At 29.5% G+C, this 20149-nt stretch overlaps 5 protein-coding genes and 1 long non-coding RNA gene across 9 annotated transcripts in view; 3 read left to right on the forward strand and 3 right to left on the reverse strand.

Annotated features, from left to right (window-relative positions):
* Positions 1–289: 289 nt before the first annotated feature.
* On the reverse strand, positions 290–2848 carry LOC106788806 (TBC1 domain family member 7). Its single transcript, XM_014752397.1, has 5 exons — positions 2577–2848; positions 2097–2446; positions 1697–1981; positions 1425–1554; positions 290–1345 (listed from the first exon to the last, which is right to left on the reverse strand). The coding sequence occupies exons 1-5, from the start codon at positions 2616–2618 to the stop codon at positions 1229–1231; spliced, it is 924 nt and encodes a 307-aa protein (XP_014607883.1). The 5' UTR covers positions 2619–2848; the 3' UTR covers positions 290–1228.
* A 266-nt stretch (positions 2849–3114) lies between these two features.
* On the forward strand, positions 3115–8273 carry LOC106788805 (nucleolar protein 6). The gene is made up of 13 exons (XM_014752396.1): positions 3115–3429; positions 3522–3731; positions 3847–4314; positions 4413–4884; positions 4955–5236; positions 5306–5579; positions 5657–5951; positions 6031–6255; positions 6340–6777; positions 6857–7020; positions 7103–7356; positions 7430–7839; positions 7911–8273. Exons 2-13 carry the CDS (start codon positions 3708–3710, stop codon positions 8154–8156), a joined length of 3552 nt encoding a protein of 1183 aa, XP_014607882.1. The 5' UTR covers positions 3115–3429; positions 3522–3707; the 3' UTR covers positions 8157–8273.
* A 38-nt stretch (positions 8274–8311) lies between these two features.
* On the reverse strand, positions 8312–10297 carry LOC106788802. 2 transcript variants are annotated; one of them, XM_014752389.1, is made up of 3 exons: positions 10075–10297; positions 9601–9757; positions 8312–8779 (listed from the first exon to the last, which is right to left on the reverse strand). In XM_014752389.1, the coding sequence occupies exons 1-3, from the start codon at positions 10211–10213 to the stop codon at positions 8383–8385; spliced, it is 693 nt and encodes a 230-aa protein (XP_014607875.1). In that variant the 5' UTR covers positions 10214–10297; the 3' UTR covers positions 8312–8382. The 2 variants fall into 2 exon arrangements, with proteins under 2 accessions (XP_014607875.1, XP_014607876.1); XM_014752390.1 differs by having other exon boundaries at positions 9987–10202.
* On the forward strand, positions 10202–13642 carry LOC106788801 (uncharacterized family 31 glucosidase KIAA1161). The gene is made up of 8 exons (XM_014752388.1): positions 10202–10297; positions 11000–11039; positions 11125–11163; positions 11244–11381; positions 11464–12399; positions 12492–13015; positions 13095–13251; positions 13337–13642. The coding sequence occupies exons 3-8, from the start codon at positions 11142–11144 to the stop codon at positions 13519–13521; spliced, it is 1962 nt and encodes a 653-aa protein (XP_014607874.1). The 5' UTR covers positions 10202–10297; positions 11000–11039; positions 11125–11141; the 3' UTR covers positions 13522–13642.
* On the reverse strand, positions 13499–17925 carry LOC106788800 (centrosomal protein of 120 kDa). Its single transcript, XM_014752386.1, has 10 exons — positions 17344–17925; positions 17124–17271; positions 16782–17037; positions 15641–15879; positions 15330–15573; positions 15126–15246; positions 14890–14993; positions 14508–14789; positions 14103–14431; positions 13499–14025 (listed from the first exon to the last, which is right to left on the reverse strand). The coding sequence occupies exons 1-10, from the start codon at positions 17393–17395 to the stop codon at positions 13695–13697; spliced, it is 2106 nt and encodes a 701-aa protein (XP_014607872.1). The 5' UTR covers positions 17396–17925; the 3' UTR covers positions 13499–13694.
* A 280-nt stretch (positions 17926–18205) lies between these two features.
* Positions 18206–20149, forward strand: part of LOC106788803 — an 8739-nt gene continuing 6795 nt past the window's right edge. For all 3 annotated transcript variants that reach the window (XR_001381942.1, XR_001381944.1, XR_001381943.1), the window contains exon 1: positions 18206–19172. This is a non-coding gene — a long non-coding RNA (uncharacterized LOC106788803). The remainder of the gene's footprint in view (positions 19173–20149) is intronic.

A 20149-nucleotide genomic window follows, 5' to 3' on the forward strand; every position in this document is an offset into this window, starting at 1 on the left:
TTGTCATTCTAAGGCAATAAGACAAATTAAAGAAATTCTAATAAAACATTATTGTGTAGCCTAATTTTTAATTAAAAACTTATAGTATGACCAATATGTTAATCTTACATAAATTCAAAATCATCAAGATTCAAGGAACATATTGGTGAAATAATTGTGCATTTTATTTTAAATTGTGAGTGGCTCTGTGTTGAATTTAATTCTTTTGCTTTTCCTCAAATTTTCAAATAACTTATGATCATGAATATGAGTTTTCAGTTCGTATTTGTATATATGATTTTTGTCAAAGTAATGTTTTAAACAATACTTTATTTTAAGTACATGGAATATAACACTTTCAATTGGTTACATAAATCATTCTTGCCTGGCTTGCATCAGACTGTTAATGCCATTACTAAAAGAAATAAATTAACAATAAGAATAAAAAGAAAGACATTCGGTCTTTTAATGCCAAAGAATAAGAAATAACAGAAAATTGTCTTGGAAACTATGGTGGATATAGATAAGAAAACAATATATTTCTGCAGAAAATGTTGGATATCCCAGTAAGGAAGGAATACACTTTTATATGATCTCAACTTTCTCCAAGAATTTTTCTGTTTTCCGATTTAATATGATTGTTTTAGAATTTAATTAAAAAGTATTGAAATTACTGTCGACCCAAAGTAATGAAAAAAATATATAGAGTATATTCTTGTATTATTTCACTTATATCTCTTATATCTCTTTTTTTCCCCCATTTTTAAGTAAAAATTAATTTTGTATATGTATATAAAAAGAAAGCTTTCGTAAAATATAAAATTATTCTATATATAAACTAAAAAATAAGCAGCAGATTTCTTGGAGAATGCAAGTATAAATAGTACAGACACAAATGTACACTGTTGTTGTGTGTATTAATTTCTAGAAATCCTTTAGTAACATGCTCTTATTCAGTGGAGTACATATATGCAATTGTATCATACAAAAAACATCATGAAATGAATATAAAATATAATGTTAAATATAAGTAGGTACTAATGTCATGACTTGACTCTTCCCTGAGTTAAGCAGTTGTATATGTAAAATGTATGATGTGTGGGTGCGCTAATAAAAAAGAATATTTTTAAGATAAAAGAAGGTATGCCTAAGATAATAGCTCTTCTTTCATGATTTGTTTTTTTATTATTATTTACGCTTTAATTACTTATATTTTACAGACTGTTGTAGAATGCAGTTCCCCACATTGTTATGCACTTTGAGTTATATTTATTGTATTTTGTGAAATAGATGTTAGCGTAGAACCACTTTGCTGCCAAGATTCTATTGCTTTATTAACTATTAGTTCAGACATTTTTTCAGTTATCTAAAAAAAGAATAATTATATTAGATAATTGTCAAACAACAGTTATAGACTATTAATTGCCTTTCAATAATTAATTTACATTATTGATTGTGCTTAATACACTATCTATACTATCAGAGCGTAATAGAACACGCCTAAGAGTGTTTAACATAATCACAGCCACAAAGACCAAAATTTTATATGCTCCTACAGTTATTTTGTCCCATATCCTATAATTTGAAAAACAATCAGTGAATTTCTATAATATAATTATGATTACAGCTTATACGAATTTATAATATATACAATATAATCATATATTCCCTATTATTTTATTAATAATGTTTATCCTCAACTCTATCATATACTTACTTGGGTATAGATCCATTACATATTGTGCCTGCAAAACATGAGCAAAACCACATATCAAATGGAAGATTATGAAGAGCTTCAATTTTTGCCAAATGTTTAGATAATTCTGGATCTTCTCTTTCTAACAATGTACATGTACATTCTTGTAATCTACCAACTTCTGCATGAAATTTTTGTACCTGATTTAAAAATCCACATAGTATCCAATATACATCTACCAATCTGTCTTGTCCAGAATCAATATCTATGATATGCCAAAGCGCCTCAGCTATTCTACTCATCGCCCTAATACAAATGTAATCTAAATTGTACATTGCATTTGTACAACGGTTAGAATATGTTTTTTTTTAAATTGCTTTTATACTATATTGCTATATATATTATAACAAATATGGCTAACCTATATAAAGATGTTTCCAATTGTGTACTCATGTCTATCTTTGTTTGTCTAGTTCGTAGAAGCCACATTGTCAGTAGTATTAAATGTGGTTTTGTATTGTCTTCCAAAATTCTTGTTACTTTAAGAGCTTTTTGTAAATCTTCATATTCTGCTTTACGTTGTTCCATTATAAATTCATGACTTTCTATATAAACAGGTATAACGTCTAATAATATTTTCCATATTAAATTTCTGTACATAGCAGGGACAGTAAATCTTAAACAAAACTGTTTTAATTTCATTTTATCAAATGGATGTTCTTTCAACAATATCTCCAATGATTTTTTTTCTTCGACACTACGAAATCCTACCTATATTATAGAAAGGAATCATATTAGATTGTATGTTTTAAGTGAAAGGTGTTAGGAATAATTAAAAAACAAGAAATTAAATTTATTTAATGACTTGTATATTAAGAGGTTGAAGTTTAATTCTACTTACTTTTTCATAATACGAAGATCGAAAATTTCGTTCATCTGTCATTTTGCTAATAATTACAATTTTTGATGAAATTATATGTGAATAAAACTTATTATTTAATAAGTCTATAATAATAAGTGATTATTTACACATTTTAATTCACATATATTAAAAATCATCTACACTTTTATGTTCCTAATAAACTATACAAGCAATAATCAAATAAATCTATTATAATATCTGAGCAGTACTCAGAATTATAACTATGTCACATGCAATCAGCTGATCGTATTAAACACACATTCAAATGAAATAGAACCATTGGGCGGTACTCATGATCTATTCTCAAGATGAAATGGATACAACCAATCATATTTTATTTTAAAGTGAATGATGGACTATTTTCGAAAATATGTGCTTAATTGAATTTTCGCTAGGTGGTGACATTTCATTGTAAGCTGTGGCCGTCACGCCAAAGCTTGGCGCCTCCGGCACTCTTACCGTCACGCCCCTAGTGGCGAAACAAAAGAACTAAAAAAAACACCACGCATTTGAACAACCGCTGCTATTCGCTCTCTTCCGTTCCAACCACCGAGCTAGACACACGCGTACTCATGAGCAGTAAACAAAGACGTGAAACTAGTCACTACTTCCTTTTTACTCTTTAAGATTTTGTTAAGTTTGTTATATATTTTGTACAAGACCTTTTTGATACGTTTTATAATAAAATATTTATATAATATTTTTCCCTAGTGAATTAGTGATTTCCTAATATAATTGAACACGCTACAAAGCTGTGGGGAATCAGGACGGTGGACAAAAGGTTATCTGGAAAGTTTATATTCGCTTTCTATATATATTTACCAACGAGAAAGTATAAAATTTATTATTAATATTAACAAGTACACTCTTGGACGCTATATATATAACTAATTTTAAATCTTGATTCCGGTGGTTCTCGTATAGGGAGAAAAGGCGCTAGTGTACCACGTCGGTATGCTAGGTGCGTATCGCTACAAAGCAATTAATAAAAAATTCTAACTTATAAGTTCAACACGTGGTTGAATACAACGCTGGGATTCCGATGAATTGTTAATTGATGTATTTTTATAATAAAAGTATACATGGTGCATATAAATTAACATTTTAAAAATGAAAATTAAAGACTCTCGTAAGGTAATGTTAATTGACACAGAGTTTAACAAAGTTTTCATACACACACAATTAATTTCACAATTAATTTTCCTTTAAACATAAACTCAAATAAATATAAAAATAAAATTATTTTTAGGTAGGGAAAAGAAAGGAGTTGAAAAAAAAAACTGTTATTAATAATTCACATACGGATTCTGAAAGTGAATTTAATTTTGATAATGATAATAATCAGGACAGTGAGCTTGATAACGAGTTTAACTTTATGAGAGAATTTGACGAAGATAATGAATCTGATCCACAATTGAATGATATTAATAATTCTATTTTTACAACAACCAGAAAAAGAAGTGTTACAGAAGAACTCGATAGTGTACCTAAAAAAAAGAAGAAATTGAAGAATGATTTATATAAGCAACCAACAGTTGAAGAATTAAATCAACTTAGAGAAACGGAAACTCTATTTCATTCAAATTTATTTAGACTTCAAATTGAAGAATTATTAGCTGAAGTTAAACTCAAAAATAAATATAAAAATCTATTCGATGCTTGGTTCATTAAATTTAAAGCTAACATTGAATCATTGCAAGAAACTGATGAATTAAAGGTACATCATTCAATAACTATCATTTTTTAATTATAAAATATATTTAACTATGTAATATTAAATAAAGATTTAACGATTTATTTATTTAAAAAAAAAAGTTTTCAGATGAAAATATATATAAAAAATTACATTTGAATATTCCTATATTGAATGTACCAGAAGATGCAAGAGGTACATTTAAATTTTTAAAACCATTATCTATTGTTATTATTGGTTCATATTCTTTCGATTGTACAGTGGGTACAAATACTGCTATAGATATAATGATTCAAATGCCAGGGAATTTATTCCAAAAACATGATTATCAAAATTACAGATATTTAAGAAAAAAGGCTATATATTTAACATATATAACTGCTAATATAGAAGATGATCTTGTTGATAAAAAATTATTTCTTGGCAGTAATTTAAAACCTATATTAAAAATAGTGCCACCTGGAATTTTAGGAAAAAAATTAAGTATACATATACATATATCTGCACATGAAAATACTTTCAAACTAAACAGATTTTTACCAGAAAAAAATTGTATAAGACCTAATTGGTTTTTCAAGGAAGAAGTTGAAAATGGTATGTTATTTATTTATTTTTTAAATTGAATTATTTGATACTTAATATAAATATATTTTATTTTATTTAGCACCTTTAACACCAACACCTCATTATAACTCCATAATCTTACATGATCTAACAATGCTAGAAACAAATTCTCACAACATTGAACTGATAAAGAAATACCCGAATATCAGAGATGGTATTATTTTACTAAAGATATGGTTAAGTCAACGACAATTAATGAAAAGTCATGACGGCTTTAGCAGTCATATAATAACAATGTATGTTTTATATTTGCTAAAAATAAAAAAACTCAACACATTTATGAGTAGTTATCAAATAGTAAGAAATGTATGGTGTACTTTAGGTAAGATATCACTTTACTTACTATTTTTTTTATGCATTACATTTGTGATATTGATATTTTTTATCGCAGTACAAAATGGTTGGTATGAAAATGGGATATCGATGTACCAAGGAGATGATAGTCAAAAGCATATTTCGGTTTATCATAAATATTATGATTGTATTTTTTTGGATCCAAGTGGATATCATAATTTAGCTGCCTTCGTATCAAGAGATACTTTTTGTTGGGTACAAAGAGAAGCAGAGATTTCTTTGCAACATTTGGATAATGTTAATGTTAATAGTTTTCCATCTATTTTTATGCAAAAGATTCCATTTTACAATGCATTTGATAATATATTATGGTAAGAATATCTACATTTGTAGTTAATAAGTAGTATATGAGTTATATATTTAATCAAATAATTTATTGTATGTTTAGTATTGAAGATGATGAAATCATAGAAAAAATTGTGGACAGTAACTCATCTAAAGATGATAAATTAGATTATGGTATTGATAAACGCAATCAAGCTATTAGTATATTTATGAAAGTATTAAAACAAGGCTTAGGAAATAGGGTTTGTAGAATATGTGTGTTACCTGAGGAACTAAGGCAATGGGAGTGTGAAAAAGAAATGTCAAATAATATTGGAAAAATATCCATTGGTATAGATTTAAATCCAGACTTTTGTTTTAATATTGTTGAGAAAGGTCCTGAAGCTAACTTACCAGAAGTACGTAGAACATATCAATTGTAAAATGTATTTTACAGAAAATGTATTTTATTTATGTTAATATAATTTTCTACGACAGGCAGCTTCGTTCCGAGAATTTTGGTGTAATAAATCAGAATTACGTCGTTTTCAAGATGGATCTATACGTGAAGCTGTAGTTTGGGATAAAGGGAAAACCTTGCATGGAAAGAGAATGATTTGTAAAAAAATTATAAAATTTTTATTGAAACATAAATTTAATTTAGCACCGAATCAATATTTATATCTTGCTAATCAAATGGAAGATATTTTACAATTAAACAAAGTAATATTTCTGGCATATATTTAAATATTAGAAGTTATAAAATGTTTATTACTCTGATTAAATATTTTCATATATTTCTTTCAGATAAAAATTACACATTTTGTATATGGTACTGGTGAAGAAGCAACTTTACGCGTGATAAAAGCATTTAATTCTTTAGAAAAAGATTTAATGTCTCTTGTTGATATACCTCTTTCAATAACTGGTGTACAAGGATCTAGCGCAGCTTTTCGTTATACAGAAGTTTTCCCACCCTTAGCAACTACTTATCGACCTTATCATAAAATAATTGAAGAGGGTGAAGATTACTTAATGCTTAAAGCAAAAAATATTAATAAGGTACCCAGATATGTTCATCCACTTGACATTAGTTTACAATTATCGACTAGTGGAAAATGGCCTGAAGAATTAGAAGCTATTAGAAAAACAAAGACTGCTTTTCATATTCAAATTGCTGAATGCCTTAGGAAACAGCACAATCTTAATGCACAAGGACATGTTACTCATATAGATGTATTTAAGGTAAAACTTATCACATATATTTTATCGTATAGAATTATTTCAACTTATGGTAGATTTAATAAAAATATTTATTTATTAGGATGGATTTGTCTTTCGATTGAGAGTAGCACATCAAAAAGAAATAGCTTTGTTGAAACACCAAGTCGATGAAGATGGTGTAGTTAAGTATAGAGATAATGAAGAATCTATTGAATTAGAAAAGAAATTATTTCTATTACCCAAATTAAGCAGCACGTTACATGGGTAAGTAAACAAGTAAAAAAAGATTTAGTTTAATACCAAGACTTCTTGTTAACTATTATATTAATTTTATTATTTATAATAGGATACACTCTCAACATCCTTCATTTGGAGCTGCTTGTTGCCTAACAAAACGTTGGTTATCTGCTCATTTGTTGGATGATTTTCATATGCCAACTATAGCGGTTGAATTAATTATAGCATCGATGTATTTAATGCCAGAACCATATAAGCATACACATATGCCACAGGTAGCATTTCTAAGAGTTTTAGAAATTTTTGCAAGGGAATATTGGAATACAGATCCTGTTATTGTAAATTTTAATGATGAAATGTCAAGTATGTATATAACATCTATATAAAAATATCGCGTTATTTAATAACTTTCTAAATGTGTTATATGTTTTTACAGAAGAAGAAATTATTGAAGTAGAAACGCTTTTCGGAACGTCACGTGATTCTTTACCACCTTTGTTTATTTCTACACCTTATGACCAAAAAGAATCTTTATGGACCAAAAAAGCACCATCCGTTTTAATTTTAAATCGTATATGTCTTCTAGCCCGAGAATCCTTAAAATTGTTTGAGCAACAATTCAACACTAGAACGATGCTAGATTGTAAAGCTCTTTTTAGATCACCTATCTCAGAATATGATTGTTTGATACATTTGAAACCACTTCTTAATCCTAGAAGATTGCAAGGAGTTGATCTGGATGAAAAATACCCAGTTATTGAGTGGCATCCATATAAACCACATTCATTACAAAAAATTCCTATCATAGACTTTGATCCTATTCAATGTTTTTTAAAAGAGTTAAGGGTTGGTATTATTAATATATCTTTTTATCAATGTGATTTGATATCAAACTAATATAATGTTTATGTTTATAGGATGGTTATAGTAAATTTGCTTTATTTTTTCACGATACATACGGTGGTATGGTAATAGGAGTTTTATTGAAACCTACTGCTCTAGAAGAAAAGGATTTTAAAGTATCGAACATGAATTGCCGAAAATTAAATAACGATGGCAAACTTGTATTAAATTCATCCACGATGATACAAGATTTTTATGTTCTTGGAAAAGATCTTGTAAGGGGTATTGAAGTTACCTCTAATAAATTATTTCTTACGTGAGATATTGAACAATTTATAAATAAATAAATACATTTTAAAATCATAATCTAAATATTTTTCTGTATACACATGTACGCTATATAAAAGTAAATATGAAAAATAAATATTTTTATTGTAGTAACAATATAACATTATTAAGAAATATGTATCTATGACTGATCGTTTATAAAAAATATATATGTTTTAACTTAAATATATATATATATATATATGTATATAACAAATATTATGTAGGTGATGGTGACGATGTTGGATAACGTAATCTATCGCGTTCCTCAAGTTGTGCTATTTCTGCATTATTTATAATTTGTGCAATTTGTAATTTGATTGCTATTTGTCTCTGAGGAGAAAGAGTCTTCAATGTTTGCGCATAACTTAAGAATAACAAATCCATTGCATCCATACATTTTTGTACTTTTGTCGTTTGTAAATATTCTATTGTCTCTTCGGGCATATTTAGATTTAAAGTCGGTTGCATCGAGCAATGCCTAGGAACTGACGTTTCTTCGTTATGATGAGAGTCATTAAAATATTGCACCATATCTTTGTGGGCAGCAGGTTCACTTTTGATCTTTGTATCTGTATCACTATCTGAGTGACTTCCTACATGAATTGAATCGATTCTAACCAAAAAAGAAATTTGATATTTTAATACGAAAGATTCTTCCCTAAAATTTTATTACAATATATATTATTTTACTTTTATCTAATATATATAATATGTTTCTATCTTTCGGGTTTCGAATGATCCCAATAAATCAACTAAATTTGTTTCTCTGTAAAATCAAAGTTTATATTCTAATTAATATTACTATTTACAATCCTTAAAACTTATAAACTACCTGTAAAATCAAAGAAACGACAATTAAAGTAGGTTATTCTTTTCTCTTTCACAACACTACTTGGATGTCACCCGTACGGTAATAGCAATTCCTAATATATTTGTCTTTAACGAACTATTATAAACTAAATACGTTATCGCTTCCTTGTTGTCTTATATACCGTCATAGAGGAGCGCAGATCCTACTTAGCACGGCAAATCTAAAGAGAATATATTCTCTTTACATATATATATGTTACAATTTTTTTTACGGAAAACAGATTGCACAATAAAAATACAAAACAATCTAATCATTCGTTTATAACTTTTACGTTATAAATGTAGTTACGTTATCAGTAGGGAATATATGTTAATATTAAAAACAAAATAAATGATAAATGTAATCGTTCAAAGAAAATTATCCCGTGAACTATTCGTGATCGCGAATTATTGTATTAGTCTTATCAATCACATTTTATAGTAGTGATCGATGTAAAAGAAAAAACAAACAAATAAATTTAATAAACGATAATTTCCAATCACAATCAGATATACTATCGATAAATTCTCCACTAATAAAATTGTGAATAAAAAGCAATGTACATTTGTTTAATTATTACTTACTGTCTAGTGGTTACGTATGGTTTTAAAAAATCCATTTGATTAGCCCAAGTCCATCTTCTGTATTTTTTGTTACTCTGGCCCATAGCATCTGATTGTGATCGTAAATATTTTCCATAACAGTCACGAAGGTGCCTCCATTTATTTTTTGCTACTGTTCCTGCAATGAAAAAAATGCCATTCAACTGATAATATATATAAATATTTAGTATTATTGATATGTACTCTTTATACGAATGATGTTCCGGCCTATAATGATTTAGTTTTAATCATTTTTAGGATTTCATTAAACTTTTTTTTATCATGACGCAGCGTTACTATTCAAATTCATATTCAAATAATTCGATCAATCGAATATTTATCGAATTCGGACGGAGAAAAGAAATTACTTTTGAATATCGAATAATCGATAATCGATATGCGAGTTATTCGATTTTTCGGACTGTGAACGATTGATGGCCCTATACGAATTCTCACCATCTTCCAAGTCCAATTGAATTGCTATTTCTTTCCACACCGTTGCTTTCTTATTAATATCCTTGTAATATTTGTTCTTCATATTATACAAGATTGGATAATTTTTCACAAGATCGATTAATCTTTCGGTCTCACACATTTTCACTTTGACTTGTCAAAATGTTATGCACCGTTCAGTGAGATCACACCTCATGATCAAGTCAAACTGTACCGACCGGATGCGGTAAATTGCTTTCGAGGCGTCGGTTTCTACCCGCATGCGGTCATCCGACCCCAGGGCCGTTCCCATAATGAAAAGAACCCACTAGAAAATGTCTGCGTTTGGCATATATTCTTTTTCTTTCATACATTTCATTCATTTATACATGATTCCTCATTTAACTTTATTTTTCTTTTTTAAACTCTTCTTTTACTATTAGTTCTAATACAATTTTTTTTTTTAGATAATTGTTTGCTAAATAAAATTTAAATCCCATCCATGAGTAATTTGTTATTGACTGATAATTTCTGCGATAAAGCATTTTTTACACACATATACGTACTTGATGTTATAAGCAAATTTAATTGGAGGCAGCATGTAATTTTGTATTATGTAATCTTTTTTTTTTTTAAATGTATGCTCCTACTTTTTAAATTACAAAAATAAAGAAAACATTGTTCCTTCCTCTTTATATACTTTTACGTTTATATTATGTTAATATATATATATATTTATTAGAACAAAGTTAAAAAGATATAAAAGATATATAAAAGTATGTAAGGATAATAGATCCTAGATATAAAAAAAGCTATCTTAACAAACGATCTTTAAGTAAATAAAAAAAAAAAATATATATATATATATATACATATATAAGTAATACTTTTTCAAAGGAAGTACTTCATTTATGATAAGTTCAGAAAATGTTATCTTGTACATAAACAGAAAGAAGATAAATTCTGTAGTCTATCATATCTAAAAAATCGTAAGATCTATACTTTAAAAAACAATTGTTTGATATCGAATTGATATATAAATCAAAGCAAACTTATGCAATACTACAATTGTAGATAGAGCTGAGGACAAGATGAAGTTGTTATTGAAAAATAGTGAGTACAGAATTCTATTCACATTTTAATTTGTAAAGTTATAGAACTATGACATATAATTTATTATTTTATTCCAGTAGTAGTACTTCTCTTCCTTTTTAATATCATATTGTTTCACAAATCTCAATGTGAAATAACAACTGTTGATCGTATTATAAGAGGTGCTAAAATTACAATCGAAGTTAGGGCAAATGTTGCAACTTTACGTATTTGTAGGAGTAAGTAAAGATATTATCACATTGTTGATTTTTCATAAAATTAAGTAAATTTGAAAAGAACTTTGTATTTTACATTATTTAGATTCTGTAGAGGATTCGTGCACACGTAATGTTATTCGTACTCAATCCTCTGATATCCTAAGGGGCCCACTTCTTATAGAATTGAATTGTGGTGTTGATAATATATGTCTTAAAAACGAAAATGTTATACACACGGTGATTAAACTACCTGTGAATAGTGATGTCATCACTGTGTCACGAATTGTTAAAGATCCTAATGCAAAGCTTATAGATTGTTATGAACTTGAAGATAATGTAGAATGGTTTGGAGGACCGCAATTACGTTATCAGCACTGGCCTATTCAACACATGTATTATGAAGAAGAACCATATCTACCAACGCATCCTGTAAATATGGCTGTAGCTGAACGTTACTGGCTCTCTGGCAAAGGAACATATATCTATGTGGATATGAAAGATCCATTGTTTCTTGATCAAAACAACTATATGGACAAATATCTTTGTCTTGTAGCAAAAAATAAAGGTCCTTATAGGCATAGAGAATCTATAACACTTAATTATGAAATTGGTGTATTTAATAATCCAAGAATAGCACACGAGTATGTAGTGAAGAATCATTTTGGTAAACCTACGGGTCGACCAAATGAGAGAATGGTTCAACATCCAATATGGTCCACTTGGGCCAGATATAAAGTTAATGTCAGTGAAAATGTCATTGACGAATTTGCAATTGAAATCGTTAAAAATGGCTTTAACAACAGTCAACTTGAAATTGATGACAATTGGGAGACTTGTTATGGTTCAGCTGAATTTGATAGATCTAAATTTCCTTTTATTACTCGACTTACGCAAAAATTAAAATATAGAGGTTTTAGAGTAACATTATGGATACATCCATTCATTAATAAAGGTTGTGAACCAGCTTATACCACTGCTCTAAAAAATTCATATTTTGTTAAAAGTACCACAGGAGAAGTTGATATGCAATGGTGGCAAGGTAAAATGATCTATCAAATATAAGAATATCATATGTATAAAAATACATATATGCATAAACAATATAAAAATTGGATTCTCTTAAATTTAAAGGTGCTGAAGCTGCAACAATAGACTTTACAAATCCAGAGGCTGTCAAATGGTGGGTTGCAAGATTAAAGATCATCGAAGACTATGGTATAGATAGTTTCAAATTTGATGCTGGTGAAGTGTCGTGGCTACCTCAAATACCATCTTTAAATGATTCATTGGATATGCAACCTGGAATTTTCACAAAAGATTATGTTACTGCCCTTGCTAAAAATTTTGATGACAATATAGAAGTTCGCGTTGGATGGAAAAGTCAAGATCTTCCTATATTTGTTAGAATGATTGATAAGGATTCTACATGGTCGTTTAATAATGGTTTACCTACTTTGATTACAACACTTTTGCAAATGAACTTGAATGGATACGTATTTGTTCTTCCTGACATGATAGGTGGTAATGGATATTTGAATGGTTTACTAAATGGCACTATATATCCACCAAAAGAGTTGTTCATTAGATGGTTGCAAGCTAATGTTTTTATGCCATCGTTACAATATTCTTTTGTACCATGGGATTTTGATAATGAAGTAATTATTTCTATTAATAATGGAATATATAATTAAATTTTAAATTCTAATATAATTTCTTATCTTTTTTGTATTTTAGACTGTTGCAATTTGTAAAAAGTATACAGACTTACATGCATCGATAACACCACTTATCATAGATGCTATGGATGAAAGTGTTAAAACTGGTGCTCCTTTAAATCCTCCTATTTGGTGGGTTGATCCAATTGATAAAACAGCTCATAAAATTAATGACGGTAAATTAATAATTAATATAAACTATTATAATTTACTTTATTAAAATTATATTGCAATAATAATTTCTATTAAATTTTTGTATAGAATATTTACTTGGAGAAAAAATTTTAATAGCACCAGTAATAGAAGAAGGTGCTATATCACGAGACATATATTTACCTAAAGGATTATGGAGAGATGCATCAAATAATATCTCTTATATTGGCCCAGGATGGATACGAAATTATGATGCACCTTTAGATAAACTTCCTTACTTCTATCGAGTTTGATAGATTTACACGAAATTTATTAAAATAGCTAAGCCAAATAACCTTGACAATATTATTCACAATAATTACATTTATAAGTATGTAAAATATATATTTAAAATAATCTAAAACATGACTAATGCTAATGTTTAGTATTAATTAATAGCAGACCCTACCATTTGATAAAAATATTTTTAAACGTTCATCAAAATATTCCTAATTTCCATGTTAAGTTTTACAATTATTGTGTCGTCATTAGTATAACTACCAGTTTTTAACAAAGAATTTCGCTCTTCGATAAGAGCTTGTAATCTTTCATCATATTCATCTGATTTATGTAAGACAGTTTTCATATTAGTTAGAAAATTTTTAGAAAATATCTTGCTTGTTGGTGAAAGCATCTGTTGATGCATTGGTTTCATTAAAGAATTAGGCTTAAATACATTTATTTCTTTTTGAATTTGTCCTAATAAAATTTGATCATTCGTTAAAGCTGTTGAATCTGTGCATAATATCTCTTCCAAACTATACATCGAAAAGAAAATATTAATGTTTATAAATAAACAATGACAATATAATATAGTTAAATTACTTCAACTCACCCTAAATTTTTTAACTCTTCTTTACTATTTTTAATTTGAATTTCAATCGTTTCTTGATATTCTCTTTTCATTCTGTGAATTTCACGTACTGCTTTACCCCACTCTTCCTTAAAAAATGTTTTATTACGTTGTGCATTATTATATTTTTCTTCAAGAGTTTTTAACTCTTGTAACAAAGTTGCTGTTTGATCTTGTGTCAGAGATCCTTTTTGATATGCTTCCAATTCTTCTACCTGCTTTGTGAGCATTTGTCGTAATTTTTCATTTTCTGCAGATAAAGGTTCAATTCTTGCTTCAAGAGAAGCATTTTTTTCTTCAAGAATATGTATCTACAAAATATTGATAGGAAACATTATAAAAAAAAATAAATATAATCACAATTAAAAAATACTATTATGTACTAACTTTTAATGCCGATTCTTCTTTTGTTACACGTAATGATTCTGTTAATTCTTGAACTTTAGTTTCATATCTCCATTGCAAATCTTCATTTGCCTTAATTAATCTAGCTTCTTTTTCGAGACTTTGTAATCTCCGTGTTCTTAAATCATCCGTTGCTTTATTTAGATTGTTAGCTAACATTTTACACTGCTCAACACTACACGCTAGTTTTAATTCTAAATTTTCTTTTTGCCTTTGCCATTCTTCGCTCAATAAATTTAAATGACGGTCTTCTTTTTTTTTTAACTGTGCATTACATAAAACAATGTATCAAATCTTCTTTGTGCTCGTTTTATAAATAACATATACATATATATTATAAAATAGAATACAGAATATAACATACCTTTACTCTAAATATTTCCTTTTGTCGTTCTTTCCATGTTTCTAACTCGTCGACTATTTTATAAGCTAAACTATCATCTATAATTGGTGGACCAAACTTTTGATCTAAATGAAAATATATATATAATATAGTTTATATATATAAAATAATAATTTATAAAAATTATATATATAAAATAATAATTTATAAAAATTAAAAATCAATAAAAGTTACAGGCATTACAGATAATCTCATACCAGAAACATTCTGATTCATTCTGTTGTATGGACCATGATCCTGCAAACTAAGTACAACATCCAATTCACCGACTTTAATTTTTTTGGAATTATACAAAGGCATTTCGTATTCGCACTTCCACTAAGTAAATAATACATGCTGTGTGTATTTATTATGTTAAATTAAATTACTTTGTTTTATTCTTTTTGTTATCATTTTAATACCTTGTTTTGATGAAATAATTGTTTTACATCAAGAGAAAACTGCGATATATAAGTTTTAAGATCACCACCCAAATTCCATATACTAATCTTAAGAGGACAAGAGAATAACAACTGTTTGATTTCATTTGTTGCAGATATAAAATGTAATTTGCAACCAATATCTTTAAATTTGACTTTCTCTCCTAAAAGAACTGAGATCTTAGGATCAACTGTGTACATCATTTCTGTTTTTGGATGATAAAATCTATAAAAATATATTTATTTATATTATTTATATTATAGACAAGAACATTTTTTAGGATAAGTTCTACCTGAATTCGATATTTTGTATTGCTGGTCCTGAAGATAATTTAATTCCAGCGAAGATTATATCCAAACAATAAAAATGATAAGCTTCGATATGATTTGGTAATTGAGATATCACTGGTATAGAATTTTCTTCCAAACAATTTGTTGAATACATACTTTTATAATCTTGATTAATTTTTTTACAAGTATATTTTTCAAAATCACCCGCAGGATTTCTGTGCATATCGATTTCAGTAAATTTCTGTGGAAGATGTTTTTTAAATAAAATATTAAAGTTATTCTCCCTTGTTTTTATATAGGCAAATATTATAAATAGATGTTAATAAATTAAAAATATAAGTGGTATTTTAAGAATATAAGCTATTAACTATAGATATGAAAAATTTAATTCAGTTACTTGATCGAAGGTGTTTTTATATTCTTCGTTATGTTTATTAATAGGTACAGGTTTCATATTATTTTCATTTGTGGACATTTGATTAATTTGATAATTATTTATATTTTCTTTTGATCCGATATACTGTAGTTTAATTTGTAAGTCTATATAAGATTGATTGTGTTCTGTATCAATAGGATGAACTATATGTTTGGGATTTAGATAACATCGTTCGTTTAGAATTGTTGTTTTGTCATTATTTAATTGAAAAAAATCAGAAATATTGCTTATCAATGGTTGCAAATTAACTTGCATTTGATTGATAATGTTATCTCTGTATTTTAAAGATATATTTAAATGTGGTTTGAATAGTAAGTAGTTTCTCAATGTGTCTAAAGAACTTCTAATTCTTATAACAATCTTTTCATTCAGAAGCCAAGTTTTTTCAGAATTTTTTATAAAAGATTGTAGTTTCACATCATTTTCAAATATACAGTACCAAATTGAAAGATTATCGTCCGGATCATTATGATTTGTATTTTTTGGCAATAATGTATTTAAATTTACTACAGAATTTGATATTATATTTAAAAGAAATATTTCATTACAAAGATTTAGAGGTCCCAATTGTATGAGACATTCTTCATGAATTAAAAATGGAGTTATAATAGTTTTAGAAGTAGGGAAATCTAATGGTTGTACATAATCCAACTAAAATGCATACATATTTAATAAAACAAAACTATGTTGCATTACTAAAATTTTACCTTCGTCAAAGAATTTGAGGTAACACATTCTCGGTCTTCAATGCTTAATGATAGTAATAATTCAGGTTTTTGTGTCTTAAAATTATTTTTTAATCCTAATAAAGTATGCCAGTTTGATTTTAACTCTAATTTTTTACTGTTAGATATAATTTGTGCAGATCTTATACTGAGAAGAATATATCCAATTTTTTCTTTATTGCTAAGATCCTTTAAAGCAAAACATTCTAATTTCAAAGGAGTTTGTCCGCATCTCATTCTATATATATAAAAACTTATAATAATTATTCTATTCACATAAAATAATATTTTCTCAAATATAGAAATCAATTTTATCATACGTACTTCCTTACAGAGATTTTGTCTGTTTCCCAAATTAAAACAGTCGCATATTGTGGATTTGAATTTGATTCAATAACATCAGATTTTAAAGAATGACTATTTAACGTTGCAATAAGAATTGTTGGCTGTGAAATTTGTTCAAAACCTTTTCCTATAGCATACGAACAATAAATGTAAAATTTTTTAACTTACAATTAAATTAAAGCAATTATAAAATAAATACCTTCTTTAATACTAAGTACAATTTGAAGATTAGAATTTCCCAATTCATCCATATTGTTATAAATTCGGATTAATCATGTATAAAAGAAAAATTGGAAATATTTAATGAATCCAATAAAAAATTTTCGGTTGAAACTAATTTGAGTTACGGAAGTTATACGGAAAGTAAATTATTAAAAAAAAAACCATAAATGTCATGCATCCAGTAAATAACCATCAATAAGAAAAAGTATTCATATTTTTTTAAACGATCAACCGTTTATATATGATAAAAAGTATAAAATTCATATTTTTCATGACATTTATTTGTAACACTTCACTTCCTGTCTAGTATTTATTGTTTACATTTCTACCTCTGCTGTTCAAATATTTTGGCGGCTTGCGTTTCAAGATTAATTCAAGATTTGAGAAAATGTTTCTAGTATAGTATGATTCTAATTGGTTCTTTATATAACACAAACTATCATTATTGGTCGTAAATACATTGTTATACGTGATAATAAATCGAAGATCTTATTAGGAAAATAAAACGTTTACTGATTTCTATGATTTTAATCAATATAAATTATGATAACAGCGATACTGAGATGTATAATCACATATTATTACATTTAATACGTAGAATAAAAATATAAGTTATAATGAGAAAACCAATTAAATAAAGCTGCGGTGATCGTTGATTGGTCGATTTCCTCCAACCTTATTGGTAATTATTAAAAGAGTTGGTAAAACGTATGGAAATTTAATGATATCATACAAAATAATGACCAATGAGCGACAGTCAATAAAGTGCACATGCGCAGCCATTTACTGACCCTGCCCCTTTAGTTGGTAACATTGACGGCCTCGTAACAAATTCTATCCGTCTCCTCGAGTTGAGCGCGAGAGACAGGAGAGTGCAAACCTGTCGGCGATCCTTTCGTTCGTGCATCCGACTGACTTTTCGGGTAGCGTGTGCGCGTTCGCGCAATTACCACAGCACGAGAGACTGTTGTGCTTGTGGGAAAACATATTACACGCTTTGCCATCAGTTGAAAAATAAAGGAGGGAAAGCGAAAGACTGGTAAGGAACGAAGAAAACAAAGAAAGAAGAAGAAAGAGAGAGCGAGTGAGGTACACGTTGGAAAGAACTCAACTGGCAGCACTCGAGCGTGTGCGTGTGTGTGTGTGCGCGCGCGCGCTCTGTGGGATAACTGCGATCGGCCGACTCTGGTGACACGAGCCCATGAACTCTTTCGCGAGTAACCGAAGAATTCCTCCTCCTTTTGCTCCCCTCCATTTTCCTTCCCGTACGTATAAACTTAGACGATTTCGCGCGTCTACGCGTCGTCTCTTTTCCTTTTCATTTTCGTCGAGTCGTCCACGTTTCTCCACTCTGGTTACATTTAAAGGGGAACTATACGTAACAAAAAAAAACGAGAGAGAAAGAGAGAGATTAAGGAAGATAGAATATAATCTTAAATCGTGTAAAAGTTGTGATTTCGCACGCGGCTTGACCGTTTCTGTAATGGAGGAACAGTCATCAGTGTGTGTTGTCGTCGCTATCGTGCGTAAGGAGGACGGTTGCCACGGCGATGATCGTCGGTGTGGCTGAAACTGGAGGGATTTTTTTTGTTCCTTTCGGATCAACGTGCTGCCTGGCCGGCCGGCCGGGTGACCAACAAGGACAGTGTGAAATTTTGATATGGGATCGTCCAGGGTCTTCGACTCGGCTCGGCCTCGCAACTATCTGTGACAACCACTGGCCGCTTTAAGTAGTGAGAGAGGAAGGAGATACGTAGTTAAGCTAGGTACTTACAGGAGCAGAACGGAGAGAGATAGAGAGTGCGTGTAAGTAGCAAAAGAGTGCAAGGCTGAAGAAAGAAGAAAGAACGAACGAACGAACGAACGAACGAGAGTGAGTGAGTGAGTGAGTGAGTGAGTGAGTGAGTGAGTGAGTGAGTGAGTGAGTGAGTCAGTGAGAGAGAGAGAGAGAGAGAGAGAGAGAGAGAGAGAGCGAGAGAGCGAACGAACGAACGAGGGAAAGAGAAAAAGAAAGAGATAGGACTTTGCGAAAGGGTGTGGGAGAGCGAGAAAGAGAGAGAGAGAAGGATAGATGTAGGAGGCGTGGATAAAAGAGGGAGAAAGAAAACGACATAGGTGGGTGCGCGCGCGCGAGCCTGCGGTTTGCAACGTTCTTGCGCGCTACGGCGCGCGCGTGTCTGTGTGTTCGTATTTTTTTGAGGTGGATGTCGAGTGCATTTGTTGTGTGCTTGTGTGTGGTTAGAGATAGGTGTCGAGACGAGAGAGCGTGTCAGCCGCGTGTCGTGCTTTACCTTGCCGTGTGCGGCCACTACCATATTTCAATGTTCGACGAAAGTGTGGAAGGATTTAGTCGGTGCTAAATTCGAAAAACGAAAGTGAGGTTAGGACGTCATGGGGATGGTCGATTTCAACGGAGTGAAGTTTTCGTCGTCGTCGTCGTCGTCGTCGGAAGAGGAGGAGGAGGGGGAAGAGGAGGAGGAATTGTCATCTTCCTTGTTTATTCTATTTTCGAAGAGTGACAGCGAAATTTTCTTTAGCAACGCACCACCGATTTAGTTTTTCTAGCTCGTATGGTGGTGTTTCTTCGCCTTTCTGTCGGGAAGTCGCGTCAGAGTTGGCGTCTTCGAGGGAAGAGAAAAGAAAGATAATGGAAATGTCCTTAATTAATGAAGTTGCTACGAGGAATATCGTCTTTACTGACAGTCTCCTGTGACGCGCGTGCAGGGAGAATCAAAAGATAGAGAGAGAGAGAGAGAGAGAGAGAGAGAGAGAGAGAAAGAAAA

This window comes from Polistes canadensis, unplaced genomic scaffold (genome assembly GCF_001313835.1).
Source record: "Polistes canadensis isolate GaletaPanama2010 unplaced genomic scaffold, ASM131383v1 scaffold_154, whole genome shotgun sequence".
Classification (NCBI taxonomy): Eukaryota; Metazoa; Arthropoda; class Insecta; order Hymenoptera; family Vespidae; genus Polistes; species Polistes canadensis.

What these genes read in the sequence shown, in the direction of transcription:
- LOC106788806 (XM_014752397.1), bottom strand. Translation starts at nt 2,618, where the DNA reads ATGACAGATGAACGAAATTTTCGATCTTCGTATTATGAAAAA. An exon ending in TTGGAAACATCTTTATATAG is followed by an intron (nt 1,982 to 2,096) that starts GTTAGCCATATT and finishes CATTTGTATTAG; the next exon opens with GGCGATGAGTAGAATAGCTG. An exon ending in TGTAATGGATCTATACCCAA is followed by an intron (nt 1,555 to 1,696) that starts GTAAGTATATGA and finishes TTCAAATTATAG; the next exon opens with GATATGGGACAAAATAACTG.
- LOC106788805 (XM_014752396.1), top strand. Translation starts at nt 3,708, where the DNA reads ATGAAAATTAAAGACTCTCGTAAG. An exon ending in AAATTAAAGACTCTCGTAAG is followed by an intron (nt 3,732 to 3,846) that starts GTAATGTTAATT and finishes AATTATTTTTAG; the next exon opens with GTAGGGAAAAGAAAGGAGTT. An exon ending in AAGAAACTGATGAATTAAAG is followed by an intron (nt 4,315 to 4,412) that starts GTACATCATTCA and finishes TAAAAAAAAAAG; the next exon opens with TTTTCAGATGAAAATATATA.
- LOC106788802 (XM_014752389.1), bottom strand. Translation starts at nt 10,213, where the DNA reads ATGTGTGAGACCGAAAGATTAATCGATCTTGTGAAAAATTATCCAATC. An exon ending in TCAATTGGACTTGGAAGATG is followed by an intron (nt 9,758 to 10,074) that starts GTGAGAATTCGT and finishes TTTTCATTGCAG; the next exon opens with GAACAGTAGCAAAAAATAAA. An exon ending in CCATACGTAACCACTAGACA is followed by an intron (nt 8,780 to 9,600) that starts GTAAGTAATAAT and finishes TTTTTTGGTTAG; the next exon opens with AATCGATTCAATTCATGTAG.
- LOC106788801 (XM_014752388.1), top strand. Translation starts at nt 11,142, where the DNA reads ATGAAGTTGTTATTGAAAAATA. An exon ending in GAAGTTGTTATTGAAAAATA is followed by an intron (nt 11,164 to 11,243) that starts GTGAGTACAGAA and finishes TTATTCCAGTAG; the next exon opens with TAGTACTTCTCTTCCTTTTT. An exon ending in AGCTCATAAAATTAATGACG is followed by an intron (nt 13,252 to 13,336) that starts GTAAATTAATAA and finishes ATTTTTGTATAG; the next exon opens with AATATTTACTTGGAGAAAAA.
- LOC106788800 (XM_014752386.1), bottom strand. Translation starts at nt 17,395, where the DNA reads ATGGATGAATTGGGAAATTCTAATCTTCAAATTGTACTTAGTATTAAA. An exon ending in CCTCAAATTCTTTGACGAAG is followed by an intron (nt 15,880 to 16,781) that starts GTAAAATTTTAG and finishes CATCTTCCACAG; the next exon opens with AAATTTACTGAAATCGATAT. An exon ending in AGGAAATATTTAGAGTAAAG is followed by an intron (nt 14,790 to 14,889) that starts GTATGTTATATT and finishes TGTAATGCACAG; the next exon opens with TTAAAAAAAAAAGAAGACCG.